Source organism: Salmo salar, chromosome ssa14, assembly GCF_905237065.1.
Source record: "Salmo salar chromosome ssa14, Ssal_v3.1, whole genome shotgun sequence".
NCBI classification, from domain to species: Eukaryota; Metazoa; Chordata; class Actinopteri; order Salmoniformes; family Salmonidae; genus Salmo; species Salmo salar.
The window spans coordinates 82801711-82816144 of record NC_059455.1 but is presented as its reverse complement, the minus strand read 5'-3'; the positions used below and the strand labels follow the sequence as shown (position 1 = coordinate 82816144).

The 14434-nt window shown below is 44.7% G+C and overlaps 1 protein-coding gene across 1 annotated transcript in view; it reads left to right on the top strand.

The window, feature by feature from the left end:
* gabbr2 (gamma-aminobutyric acid (GABA) B receptor, 2) overlaps positions 1 to 14434 on the top strand; it is a 362077-nt gene that overhangs the window by 232763 nt on the left and 114880 nt on the right. The window contains exon 13 of the mRNA XM_014142790.2: positions 3635 to 3757. Within this exon, the coding sequence (XP_013998265.1) occupies positions 3635 to 3757 (123 nt within the window). The remainder of the gene's footprint in view (positions 1 to 3634; positions 3758 to 14434) is intronic.

The window sequence follows — 14434 nt, the reverse complement described above, 5'->3', positions numbered from 1 at the left end:
ATACTTACACAAACACACATCCCCATGTGCACACACACACACGTCTGATCATCGCTGAGACAGAGCAATCCCATTTCCCACGGATCAGGGCCTTGAAGGCAAACTGCTCTTTCCCTGATCACAACTACACACAGTATATTCTACTGTTCCACATCCCCATGCTTTAATGATGAATCAGCAGTAGAATAATGTATTACTACCGCCAGGGTAGGCAGAAGCATTTAAAATACTACCAAGTGAGCAGCCCTGGGGTAGCCAGGTCTAATGGTAGCAGCCCTGGGGTAGCCAGGTCTAATGGTAGCAGGCCTGGGGTAGCCAGCTCTAATGGTAGCAGGCCTGAGGTAGCCAGCTCTAATGGTAGCAGGCCTGGGGTAGCCAGGTCTAATGGTAGCAGGCCTGGGGTAGCCAGGTCTAATGGTAGCAGGCCTGGGGTAGCCAGGTCTAATGGTAGCAGGCCTGGGGTAGCCAGGTCTAATGGTAGCAGGCCTGGGGTAGCCATCTCTAATGGTAGCAGGCCTGGGGTAGCCATCTCTAATGGTAGCAGGCCTGGGGTAGCCAGCTCTAATGGTAGCAGGCCTGGGGTAGCCATCTCTAATGGTAGCAGGCCTGGGGTAGCCAGGTCTAATGGTAGCAGCCCTGGGGTAGCCAGGTCTAATGGTAGCAGGCCTGGGGATGCCAGCTCTAATGGTAGCAGGCCTGAGGTAGCCAGCTCTAATGGTAGCAGGCCTGGGGTAGCCAGCTCTAATGGTAGCAGGCCTGGGGTAGCCAGGTCTAATGGTAGCAGGCCTGGGGTAGCCAGCTCTAATGGTAGCAGGCCTGGGGTAGCCAGCTCTAATGGTAGCAGGCCTGGGGTAGCCATCTCTAATGGTAGCAGGCCTGGGGTAGCCAGGTCTAATGGTAGCAGGCCTGGGGATGCCAGCTCTAATGGTAGCAGGCCTGAGGTAGCCATCTCTAATGGTAGCAGGCCTGAGGTAGCCAGCTCTAATGGTAGCAGGCCTGGGGTAGCCAGGTCTAATGGTAGCAGGCCTGGGGTAGCCAGGTCTAATGGTAGCAGGCCTGGGGTAGCCATCTCTAATGGTAGCAGGCCTGGGGTAGCCAGCTCTAATGGTAGCAGGCCTGACGTAGCCAGCTCTAATGGTAGCAGGCCTAACGTAGCCAGCTCTAATGGTAGCAGGCCTGACGTAGCCAGCTCTAATGGTAGCAGGCCTAACGTAGCCAGCTCTAATGGTAGCAGGCCTGACGTAGCCAGCTCTAATGGTAGCAGCCCTGAGGTAGCCAGCTCTAATGGTAGCAGGCATGACGTAGCCAGCTCTAATGGTAGCAGGCCTGACGTAGCCAGCTCTAATGGTAGCAGGCCTGGCGTAGCCAGCTCTAATGGTAGCAGGCCTGACGTAGCCATCTCTAATGGTAGCAGGCCTAACGTAGCCAGCTCTAAAGCAGATAGAGTATATTAATTTATTATGTGACACAGCTACAGTATATTGTAATCCACTCAGATTCACTCAGCTAGGCGGTGTACTGCACTGTATCTATCTTATATTGTATCCAGTACACAACTACACTGTATGTCATATTTAATGTGATCATTTAAATATTAATAGGTTTATACAGACGGTCATGCTTCAACAACATCTGTCTTGACCAAAGGGACAGAATCACGATACCATGGTCAATCTTCTGATCTGATGCTCCCGTCATTGTGAAAGATAGAATGATTGTTTGATCTATCAACTTCAATTTCATCTACCGTAAAGATAATCTATTCTGGTCCTGTGTACTTTCAGCGACTGATAAATCTATCATTAAATCTATCAGGTTTACGCAGAAACAGAGTGCTACTTTTTCTTTATTCTCCTGGATAGTCACTAGTTGAAATATCCTCTCGGGTTAGGAAGGTTTTTTAGCCCGAGAACATTGTTGCAGTCATAATAGAATGTCATTCTAGTTCTGTAGTTATGGTCAGGTCGTAGCTTGTAGTTATTGTAGTTATTTGTAGACCTCTGGTACCCTGAATACATCACCAGTCACTGTCTCTTTGTGCCCTCTAATACACTGCTATATTCCCGGCAACACAATGTTCCTTTCTCCTTGCTTCTACTTGTCCAATCCCAGTAGCCATCAAAAGACAACACATCAAAACCATCCCCCCCATTCCATTCTGAGTCCACCATCCACCGCAGTCTGTCTGGTCTGTTGGTGGTGAGCGAGCGAGCGAGCAAGAGAGAGATTGAGAGAGAGAGAGAGAGAGAGAGAAAGAGACTCCCATATCTATTGGGAGAAATACCACAGTAGCAAGATTTGTGACAAACACCATTGTAAATACAACCCACATTTGTTTGTTTATTTTCCCTTTTGTACTTTAACTATTTGCTCATCATTACAACACTGTATATAGCCATAATATGACATTTGAAATGTCTCTATTCCAATGAAACTTTACTGTAAATGTTTGATTATTTATTGAACTTTTGTTTCCCATGCCAATAAAGCCTTTTGAATGTAAATTGAATTGAATTGAGAAAGGGAGGGAGAGAGAGAGAGAGAGAGAGAACATCATTGTATTTATAAGAAGTGATTTCCCTCAAAGTGTATCCGTGTCTGTGTTCTCCTGACCTTTGCTTTGATGTGAATGGCGGCAGGGTCAAACGCTGTTCAAAATAAAGATCAGACGGCCCCCTTTCATCCTCTAAAGTTCAGTCACAAAAAAGTGGCTTTGTTGATTGACGCGACTGCCGTCTTTTGGTACTTCCCTGTAACCCACCTCTCATCAAATCAAATTTTATTTGTCACATGCTTCTTAAACAACAGGTGTAGACTAACAGTGAACTGCTTACTTACACAGGTCCTTTCTCAACAATGCAGAGTTAAAGATAAAAAAATATAAAAAATAGAAATGGTGACACGAGGAATAAATACACAGTGAATAATAATAACGAGTAAAAGTGGCATGGCTATATACAGGGAGTACCAGTACTGAGTCCATGTACAGGGGTATGAGGTAACTGAGGTAGCTATGTACATAGGCGTGGGGTTAAATTGTCTAGGCAACAGGATAGAAAATAGACAGTAGCAGCAGCGTGTAGCCATTTGATTAGCTATTTAGCAGTCTTGTTTAGCAGTCTTATGGCTTGGAAGTAGAAGCCAATCAGGGTTCTGTTGGTGCCAGACATCCCTCCCTACCTACATTTAAAAAGGGGCCACCTAGAACCATAAAGTTGTCTTTGTCTGTCACTGGAGGATATCTTTTTTTCGTTCCAGATAGAGCCCTTTATGGTTCCAGGTACAGTGCTTTATGGTTCCTGGTAGAACCCTTTTTGGTTACTGGTAGAACTGTTTTTGGTTCTAGGTAGAACCCTTTTTGGTTCCAGGAAGAACTGTTTTTGGTTCCAGGTAGAACCCTTTTTGGTTCCAGGTAGAATTATTTTTGGTTCCAGGTAGAACTGTTTTTGGTTCCAGGTAGAACTGTTTTTGGTTCCAGGTAGAACCCTTTTTGGTTCCAGGTAGAATTATTTTTGGTTCCAGGTAGAACCCTTTTCCAGGTACAGGTACAGTTCTTCTAACAGTGTTATCACTCTCTTCTCCCCTTTCACTCTTTGCTCTCTCTCCCCTCACTCACTCCTTTTCTCCCCTCCAGATTATCAAGGACCAGAAGCTGCTGATCATCGTTGGTGGGATGCTGCTGATTGACCTATGCATCCTCATATGCTGGCAGATCGTTGACCCGCTGAAGAGGACCGTGGAGGAGTACAGCTTGGAGGTAAGTCTGGTCGACCATATTAACCCCATTTATATTTAATCAAATCAAATCAAATTGTATTTTATTTACAAAAACACACTCTGACCTCGTTGATCACGTTGGCTACCCTCCTGTAGGTTTCCGGTCCAACCCCAGTTGTAACTAACCTGATTCAGCTCCCCCCCACACACATTTTGTTACGTTACAGACTTCCTTCTAAAATATAGTTTTTTTTCATCAACCTACACATAATACCTGATAATGATAAAGCAAAAACAGGTTTTTAGAAATGTTTTCAAATTTATAAAAAAAAAAAACTGAAATATATACAGTTGAAGTCGGAAGTTTACGTACACTTAGGTTGGAGTCATTAAAACTCCAGAGCTTTAGAAGCTTCTTATAGGCTAATTGACATAATTTGAGTCAATTGGAGGTCTACCTGTGGATTTATTTCAATGCCTACCTTCAAACTCAGTGCCTCTTTGCTTGACATCATGGGAAAATCTAAAGAAATCAGCCAAGACCTCAGAAAAAAAATTGTAAACCTCCACAAGTCTGCTTCATCCTTGGGAGCAATTTCCAAATGCCTGAAGGTACCACGTTGATCTGTACAAACAATAGTATGCAAGTATAAACACCATGGGACCACGCAGCCGTCATACCGCTCAGTAAGGAGACGCGTTCTCTCTCCTAGAGATGAACGTACATTGGTGCGGAAAGTGCAAATCAATCCCAGAACAACAGCAAAGGACCTTGTGAAGATGCTGGAGGAAACAGGTACAAAAGTATCTATATCCACAGTAAAACGAGTCCTATATCGACATAACCTGAAAGGCCACTCAGCAAGGAAAAAGCCACTTCTCTAAAACCGCCATAAAAAACATGGGGACAAAGATCATACTTTTTGGAGAAATGTCCTCTGGTCTGATGAAACAAAAATAGAACCGTTTGGCCATAATGACCATCGATATGTTTTGAGGAAAAAGGGGGAGGCTTGGAAGCCGAAGAACACCATCCCAACCGTGAAGCACGGGGGTGGCAGCGCTTTGCTGCAGGAGGGACTGGTGCACTTCACAAAATAGATGGTATCATGAGGAAAGGAAAATTATGTGAATAAATTGAAGCAACATCTCAAGACATCAGTCAGGAAGTTAAAGCTTGGTCGCAAATGGGTCTTCCAAATGGACAATGACCCCAAGCATACTTCCAAAGTTGTGGCAAAATGGCTTAAGGACAACAAACTCAAGGTATTGGAGTGGCCATCACAAGGCCTGACCTGAATCCTATAGAAAATTGGTGGGCAGAACTGAAAAAGCGTGTGTGAGCAAGGAGTTATACAAACCTGACTCAGTTACACCAGCTCTTTCAGGAGGAATGGGCCACAATTCACCCAATTTATTGTGGGAAGCTTGTGGAAGGCTACCCGAAACGTTTGACCCAAGTTAAACAATTTAAAGGCAATACTACCAAATACTAATTGAGCGTATTTAAACTTCTGACCCACTGGGAATGTGATGAAAGAAATAAAAGTTGAAATAATTCTCTACTATTATTCTGACATTTCACATTCTTAAAATAAAGTGGTGACCCTAACTGACCTAAGACAGGTAATTTTTACGTGGATTAAATGTTTAAATGTATTTGGCTAAGGTGTATGTAAACTTCCGACTTCAACTGTACATTTGCATAAGTATTTACTCAGTACTTTGTTGAAGCGCCTTTGGCAGCGATTACAGACTCAAGTCTTCTTGGGTATGGCGCTACAAGCTTGGTACACCTGTATTTGGGGAGTTTCTCCCATTCTTCTCTGCAGATCCTTTCTATCTCTGTCAGTTCGGGTAGGGAACGGATAATTCCTTCCACCTCATGGCTTGGTTTTTGCTCTAAAATGCACTGTCAACTGTGGAACCTTATATAGACAGGTGTGTGCCTTTCCAAATTATGTCCAATCAATTTAATTTACCACAGGTGGGCCCCAATATAGTTGTAGAAACATCTCAAGGATGATCAATAGAAACAGGATGCACCTGAGCTCAATTTCGAGCCTCACAGCAAAGGATCTGAATACCTATGTAAATAAGGTATTTATGTTTCTTCCAATGTCACTATGTATATATATGATTTTTTATTTAGTCCGGCTTTAAACTTACTCTTGAAAGTTGTAATAATAGAATTCACAAGGTGCAATGAAATTAGGTAGTGCATCATCAGTTCCTCTTGTCATGTTAGTCATTACAGACCTTAGAGAGCTATTTATAACTTTTAAGAAATGTCCAGATCAACTAGCCCATGTCAGCGAACGGTTTTTATTTAGGTTTTTTAGCCCATAGATATTGTTGTAATTTTTTAGTCACTCAATATCACTTGAATACACATTAGACATGGCAAAATGTATAGAATTGCAAGATTAGGTGCATAAAAATTGCACAATTTTATTTGCACCCAATGACAAAATGTGTATAATTGCAGGAAATAAGCTTTAAACCTGCTAAATTCTTTCCACCAACAAGAGGGGTGTGAACAGTTTGTGACATGAACAGTGCTTGTGCCCATAGAAATAGATGTGGTGAGTGAAAAAGTTTGGGAACCCCTAATATAGAGTATAACCAGGACTATTTCCTCTATTTCCTATTTCCTCACCACACAAACTGACAGGGGAAAATACTTGGCCCTAAATTCAAACCCCTGTTATTCACCACAATGTAATACCCTCGTCTTGGTGGCACAGGTAGATTATCTGGAAGTGATAATAGTTCTGGATCTGGGGCACCAACAGTGAGACCAGATCAGCAGCTGGGGCTCCAACATGTCCATCAGTGAGAACAGATCAGCAGCTGGGGCTCCAACATGTCCATCAGTGAGACCAGATCAGCAGCTGGGGCTCCAACATGTCCATCAGTGAGACCAGATCAGCAGCTGGGGCTCCAACATGTCCATCAGTGAGACCAGATCAGCAGCTGTGGCTCCAACATGTCCATCAGTGAGACCAGATCAGCAGCTGGGGCTCCAACATGTCCATCAGTGAGACCAGATCAGCAGCTGGGGCTCCAACATGTCCATCAGTGAGACCAGATCAGCAGCTGGGGCTCCAACATGTCCATCAGTGAGACCATATCAGCAGCTGGGGCTCCAACATGTCCATCAGTGAGACCATATCAGCAGCTGGGGCTCCAACATGTCCATCAGTGAGACCATATCAGCAACTGGGGCTCCAACATGTCCATCAGTGAGACCAGATCAGCAACAGGCTTTATTGTGGTTCCGGTGGTTATTTTAGGGTCAGGAGGATATGAGGCACTCTGCCACCTCCTGTCCTGTGCCTCTGCTAGCCAGACCCTTTCCTCGCCAAGCCAGCTGGGATGTGGGATGTTGGCAAGACCTGGCGGAAAGAAACACTTGGCAACCCTCTAACTCTGCTGCTGGGCAGGGGTGATGTGTAGAGCACCTGTGGGCTCCGCTCTGCCAGGATTGGTTGAGGGGTTTGGATTTATCTTTGCCAGGATTGGTTGGGGTGTGAATGGCTTTTTGGATCCTGGCACACCATATTTGGGTTACAAACTGTTATGAGTGATTAGTAGTAAGAGCATGACTGTAAGTCACTTTGGATAACAGCATCTGCTAAAATGGCATATACAACTGTGATGATTGCTGATGTAACTGTTATTTGGCCCTTTTTTTCATTTAGGTATCTAAACACTCATCAAAGGAAGCGTGGTGATGTTTTTGTTCTGTGTGACTGTTAGCAGTGGATATATTATGTGTCTTGTGATTGGAGCACAACCTTGATCAGTTAAATATCCTCCACAAATCCATATTTTTGTACTGTACATCTTAATAGGCTCTTCTAGTGTGTTTGCACTACCAGCACACAGTAGCAGTTTAACAGCAAACCAAATTAAAGATCTAAATTTGATTTCCAAACTATATCGGCCTTTGATGGTGTTGGCGGTGGGCACAGACTCATCAGGGTACACCAGGGGTACGGACTAAGTGGATCTACGGAGCTAATTAAGAAATGCTTTCAACTCCACCAGACACCTCCCACATGTAGGCCACAGAATCCTCATGGCCTGTCAAGATCGGAGCTTTTGAAGGGCCTATGTCCTCTCTAAACGCCAACATCATTATTTGACACGTTTGAAGAGCCCACAGTGACCTTGAGAAATCAGCACTGGGATTGGGAGGTCATTGGGGAAGAGTCATGTTCAAAGGCGGCCCCCGGTGGTGTGTTTTGCGGGAGGGTTGCGGTGGGGGGGTGGTGCGGTTGTGGGGGTTCTGAAAGGTTCTTTGAAGGTTCTTTGATGCTATTGACCCAACGTTTTCTCTGCTTGGTCCAGCGGGGGAAGAAGGAGGGATGGAAGGATGAGACTCTCCCTCAGAGTTGATGACTTTACTGTGACTTCAATTAAACGAGATGCCTCTGAATTGATAAGTAGTGCTTAGCTGGCTACAGCCCACCATGGAGCGGGTCTCCACGCATTCAGACTAGTTTCTTTATGCTTCTTTGAAAGGAGAAATGAGAGCATTTTTATTTTAGGTCACAGAGGATTCAATTACAGACCAAAACGCAATTTATTTTTTCAAAAAGTATTTCACACTGTTGTTTATTTGTCCTCTTGGCATGCTCTGAAGGTATACTTTCTTTTGTTGTACTTGTTGTATTGCTCTCGACGAAAGACATTTACTTAACCCTTTACACTCGTGGGAATTGCAATATATGGATAGGGCTAAATTGAAATGTTTCTTACAGAATAAATAAGAAAATCAAATTCATAAGCATGGTAGCAATTGAAAGGGAACAGTTTGGAGATTATGGAAAAAATATTGTTGAGGACACAACATTCCATCTGACACAAAACTGAATCCAAACATTACACTGTTGATTGTATGTGCATTTTACATTTACTGTACTTTTCGTCAAATTTGTTAATAACGAAATCTGAAAATACTCTGGATACATTCAGTACCATGATAAGAATATTCCTGGGGTAATGTGGGGTAGGTGCAACATAAGACATAACAATTACAAAGCCTTGAGTGAGAGGACTAACTGGTGTCCAAGTGGACACACACCTCTCTAAAGTGTTCACAGTTCCTAAATAATTCCAATGCACTTTTATGACTCAAAGAAGAGTCTTCAACTATAAGGTGCTTTTTTGAGCTCTCCTGGCTGTGCCGTTGAGGAACTAGAGCAAGCACACTTGTAGTTGTTTTGTTTGGAACACAGCCCTGCATCCCCGCCATCACACAATTACAAAAACGCTTCAGCTGGGCATCATTTGAAAGCTTCCTCTATTGCCAACATGAATAGCTAAGTTATAAAATACGATCTTAGAGTGTTAGGCTTTCACATAGCAATTCAGAAAAACAGATCGTAATTTTGGTGCGCATAGAATGGAGTCATGAGTGCATTCAGGTCTGTGTTTTGCAGCAAATTTTCTTCACAATAGACAAAAATACTCTCATTCTGTTCAGAACACCCAAGGGTATAACGTCATGTCATCTTGTAACTGTACATCAAATATAGTGACATAAACATTGACACTATATCTGACATGAGTTTTATGATATGGAAATGTGAAGTGTACATTTTGACTCATGGGTGTTTGGCTTGCTTGCATGACATCAAAGCGGTTTTTATTATAATCCTCAACATCTCCTCTGTAAGAATACATCGAGTCCTCTTAATGTAAAATATTTCCTACATTCAGACCACGAGGTTAGCGGGAGGGATGGGGGCGACTTCTTGTCTCGTGCGGTGCATTAGGTTCAGAACATCTGTCAGTCAAAACCCATACAACGCTGTGAAGCGTTAAGTCTAGGCTCTGACATAAGTTATACCACTGTATTCCAATTTAGTCGCTTATCAGTGCCCAAATCTGCCATTTTCAACCTGTATACGAGTATGAGTGTAAAGGATTTTCTGAGCCTGCCTGTCATGCTCACTATGGCCTTGATAACATGTTAATTCCTGAATGTTGTCATTGTATACAGTGGGTCAGTGGAGTGTTCTCACAGCCCTAAACCCATGGCGTGTTCTCACAGCCCTAAACCCATGGAGTGTTCTCACAGCCCTAAACCCATGGAGTGTTCTCACAGCCCTAAACCCATGGAGTGTTCTCACAGTCCTAAACCCATGGCGTGTTCTCACAGCCCTAAACCCATGGCGTGTTCTCACAGCCCTAAACCCACCTAAACCCATGGCGTGTTCTCACAGCCCTAAACCCATGGAGTGTTCTCACAGCCATAAACCCATGGCGTGTTCTCACAGCCCTAAACCCGTGGAGTGTTCTCACAGCCCTAAACCCGTGGAGTGTTCTCACAGCCCTAAACCCGTGGAGTGTTCTCACAGCCCTAAACCCGTGGAGTGTTCTCACAGCCCTAAACCCATGGAGTGTTCTCACAGCCCTAAACCCGTGGAGTGTTCTCACAGCCCTAAACCCGTGGAGCGTTCTCACAGCCCTAAACCCGTGGCGCGTTCTCACAGCCCTAAACCCGTGGAGTGTTCTCACAGCCCTAAACCCGTGGAGTGTTCTCACAGCCCTAAACCCATGGGACAGCCATAAACCCATGGAGTGTTCTCACAGCCCTAAACCCGTGGAGTGTTCTCACAGCCCTAAACCCATGGAGTGTTCTCACAGCCCTAAACCCGTGGAGTGTTCTCACAGCCCTAAACCCGTGGAGTGTTCTCACAGCCCTAAACCCGTGGAGTGTTCTCACAGCCCTAAACCCACCTAAACCCATGGCGTGTTCTCACAGCCCTAAACCCATGGAGTGTTCTCACAGCCATAAACCCATGGAGTGTTCTCACAGCCCTAAACCCGTGGAGTGTTCTCACAGCCCTAAACCCGTGGAGTGTTCTCACAGCCCTAAACCCGTGGAGTGTTCTCACAGCCCTAAACCCGTGGAGTGTTCTCACAGCCCTAAACCCGTGGAGTGTTCTCACAGCCCTAAACCCGTGGAGTGTTCTCACAGCCCTAAACCCGTGGAGTGTTCTCACAGCCCTAAACCCGTGGAGTGTTCTCACAGCCCTAAACCCGTGGAGCGTTCTCACAGCCCTAAACCCGTGGAGCGTTCTCACAGCCCTAAACCCGTGGAGCGTTCTCACAGCCCTAAACCCGTGGAGCGTTCTCACAGCCCTAAACCCGTGGAGCGTTCTCACAGCCCTAAGCCCGTGGAGCGTTCTCACAGCCCTAAACCCGTGGAGCGTTCTCACAGCCCTAAACCCGTGGAGCGTTCTCACAGCCCTAAGCCCGTGGAGAGTTCTCACAGCCCTAAGCCCATGGAGCGTTCTCACAGCCCTAAACCCATGGAGCGTTCTCACAGCCCTAAACCCGTGGAGTGTAGAGAATGTATTAGCCTCTCCGAGTATGAGCCTGTCACTGCATGTCTGTACTGGAGCTGGGCTGTGGAGCTGGGGATCCGCAGCCTTCCTGCCTGACCGGCTCTCTTCCCCCACCGCCACCCTCTCCTGGGCATAGCTCTGCTGGAGGAGTGCCAGGATGGTGCCTGGAGCCTGGCTCCACTGGGCCTTTGTACCTCTGGGCCAGCAACAAGACACCAAGCAACAAGATCACACCAGCTACAGAGAGAGAGTGTTGGCGATAGAGAGCGAGAAAAAACTAAGAGAGAGACAAAGATAGAGTGATAGATAGATAGAGAGAGATAGCTCTGGGATAGGAGTTGTGTGGTGGTGCGTCCCGGCTGAATGGACCGTGTGGCAGGCGGGGGTGGCGAGGGAGAGATGGGATCATGGCGTCACGGCAGATGGCGGACCCCTCTAGAGAACGCAGGCAGAGAGTGAGAGAGATTAGCTGTGATTGATTGGTGCGAGAAGAAGGACCATTAACTCTGAGTCTGTGTCCCAAATGGCTACCTGCTCCCTTTGTAGTGCACTACTTTTGACCAGAGCCCAATGGACTTTATGAGTCCAACGAGCTCTGGTGAAAAGTAGTGCAATATAATATATAGGTGATAGGGTGCCATTTGGGACTCATGCGCTGAGTTTCCTACAAGGCTTCAGGCCTGGTTGCTCTGTCGTCCCTCTCCTAGCTTCCTCCCCCCTTCCCTTTCTCCCCCTCTGTCTCCCCTGATTCCCACTATCCTCTATTACACTGCTACTCCAATATCAGGATGTATTAGGAGGACTGGGAGGAGAAACAGTTGACCTTGGGCTGGCGTGACGGTGTCCACATGCGATCTCCAAGGACATAGTGTATATACAGAGATGTGGCTGTATAGAACTGACTTGTGATTGTATGCGTTTAGTCTGCTCTGATGAGAGGTAGGGTTTGTTTTCTTAAAGGAACATTCCAGAAAGTTTTCAATATATATAACTTTCAAAATACAGGAATACAGTCGGTATATATGATGCAAAATGCATCATACTGGCTGTATTTCTGTATTTTGAAAGTTATATCTTGAAAACGTGATTACTGTCATGCAAAACATTTTGGGACTATATCAACAATGGACTAATGAAACAAATATCAAAAGATAGTTTTGGGGTGGAATTTTCCTGTCAACTAGATTCAGCCATGGGCAGATGTTTTCTGGAGCGGATGGTCGGTGGTCCGGAACATAATTACATATCATTAGTAGACTGCAAATTGACTGCAAGAAGCCCAAACAGATATAATATTTGACTTAAACATAATAATTTCAAACCTGGCTTACATTTGTATATGATCACGTGTCTCTCTATTATGCATGGGAATACTTTGGAACAGATTTCTTAAATTAAAATCACTTGGAGCTGATTTCCTGGAGTTTTTACAGTCTTTCATGTCCAACAATGAAAATATATTTTTTATATATTTATATATTCTTAATATCATTCCTTTACTTATATTTGTTTGTAGATTTGTTTGTATTAGGTAGTTGTTGTGAAATTGTTAGATATTACTTGTTAGATATTACTGCACTGTCGGAACTAGAAGCACAAGCATTTCGCTACAACCGCAATAACATCTGCTAAACATGTGTGTGACCAATAAAATGTTATTTTATTTGATTTGAGGTAGGAAGCCCCATTCATGTACTCATACATGTGACACAATATAAACAACATGTACAGGTATATCCAAAATCAAAACCATAGCCTACATCAGGGTTCTCCAACTGGTGTCCCGTGGCTGGTTTTATTTGGCCCCCCAAGTTTTCTGAGCAAAAATATATAAATACATATATGGATGAGCAATGTTAGAGCGGCATAGACTAAAATACAGTAGAATAGTATAGAATACAGTACATACTGTACATATGAGATGAGTGCAAGATATGCAAGATATGTAAACATTATTAAAGTGACATTATTAAAGTGACTAGTGTTCCATTTATTTATGTGGCCAATGATTTCAAGTCTGTATGTAGTCCCGTGTGGCTCAGTTGGTAGAGCATGGTGTTTGCAACGCCAGGGTTTTGGGTTTGTTTCCCACAGGGGACCAGTATGAGAAAAAAAATACAAAGTATGAAATGTATGCATTCACTACTGTAAGTTGCTCTGGATAAGAGTGTCTGCTAAATGACTAAAATGTAAAAAATGTCAGCTGCCTCTGTGTTAGTGATGGCTGTTTAACAGTCTGTTGGCCTTGAGATAGAAGCTGTTTTTCAGTCTCTCAGTCCCAGCTTTGATGCACCTGTACTGACCTCGCCTTCTGGATGATAGCGGGGTGAACAGGCAGTGGCTCGGGTGGTTGTTGTCCTTGATGATCTTTATGGCCTTCCTGTGACATCGGGTGTTGTAGGTGTCCTGGAGGGCAGGTAGTTTGCCCCGGTGATGCGTTGTGCAGACCGCACCACCCTCTGTGGGCGGAGCAGCTGCCGTATCAGGCTGTGATACGACAGGATGTTCTCAATTGTGGATCTATAAAAGTTTGTGAGTGTTTTAGGTGACAAGCCAAATTTCTTCAGCCTCCTGAGGTGGAAGAGGCGCTGTTGTGCCTTCTTCACTACACTGTCTGTATGGGTGGACCGTTTCAGTTTGTCAGTGATGTGTACGCCGAGGAACTTAAAACTTTCCACCTTCTCCACTACTGTCCTGTCGATGTGGATGGGGGGGTGCTCCCTCTGCTGTTTCCTGAAGTCCACGATCATCTCCTTTGTTGAGGATGAGTGAGAGGTTATTTTCCTGGCACCACACTCCAAGAGCCCTCGCATCCTCCCTGTAGGCTGTCTCGTCGTAGGAAGTTGTTTGATTATATGCATATCTTGTGTTTACTTCACTCAGTGTGTTTGTGTGTATATGCGTGCGCGTATGTGTGTATGTGCGTGCATGCACATTCATGTATAGGTACTGTAAATGTGCGTGTGTGTTACTTGAGTAACTGTCAATCTTTTTTGTTGTTGTGAGACCTGGTGAAAAAGAGGCCTGGTGAAATACACTTTAAATAAATGTATCTGAAGCCCAGGTCACCGATTTCACAAATTTGGTCTGATTACTGTGCTACGCTGCTCAGCTAAGATTTATCCAGTGAGAGCATGTGAAAAGTCAATCCGGCTCTCTCCACTCCCTCCCCCGGTGCAACTGATGATCTGAATTCAGCGAGCAAAGCGAAATGACAGAGGGTTAGCAAAACTGGGACATCTTCTTCTTTACTATGGCTGCTGCTGCAACGTCTAATAGCATCAACATAAGAGAGGATAAGGAGGGATTGTGAATAGTTTTTCTTTCTGGCATAATGCCTCATAAAACAAGCT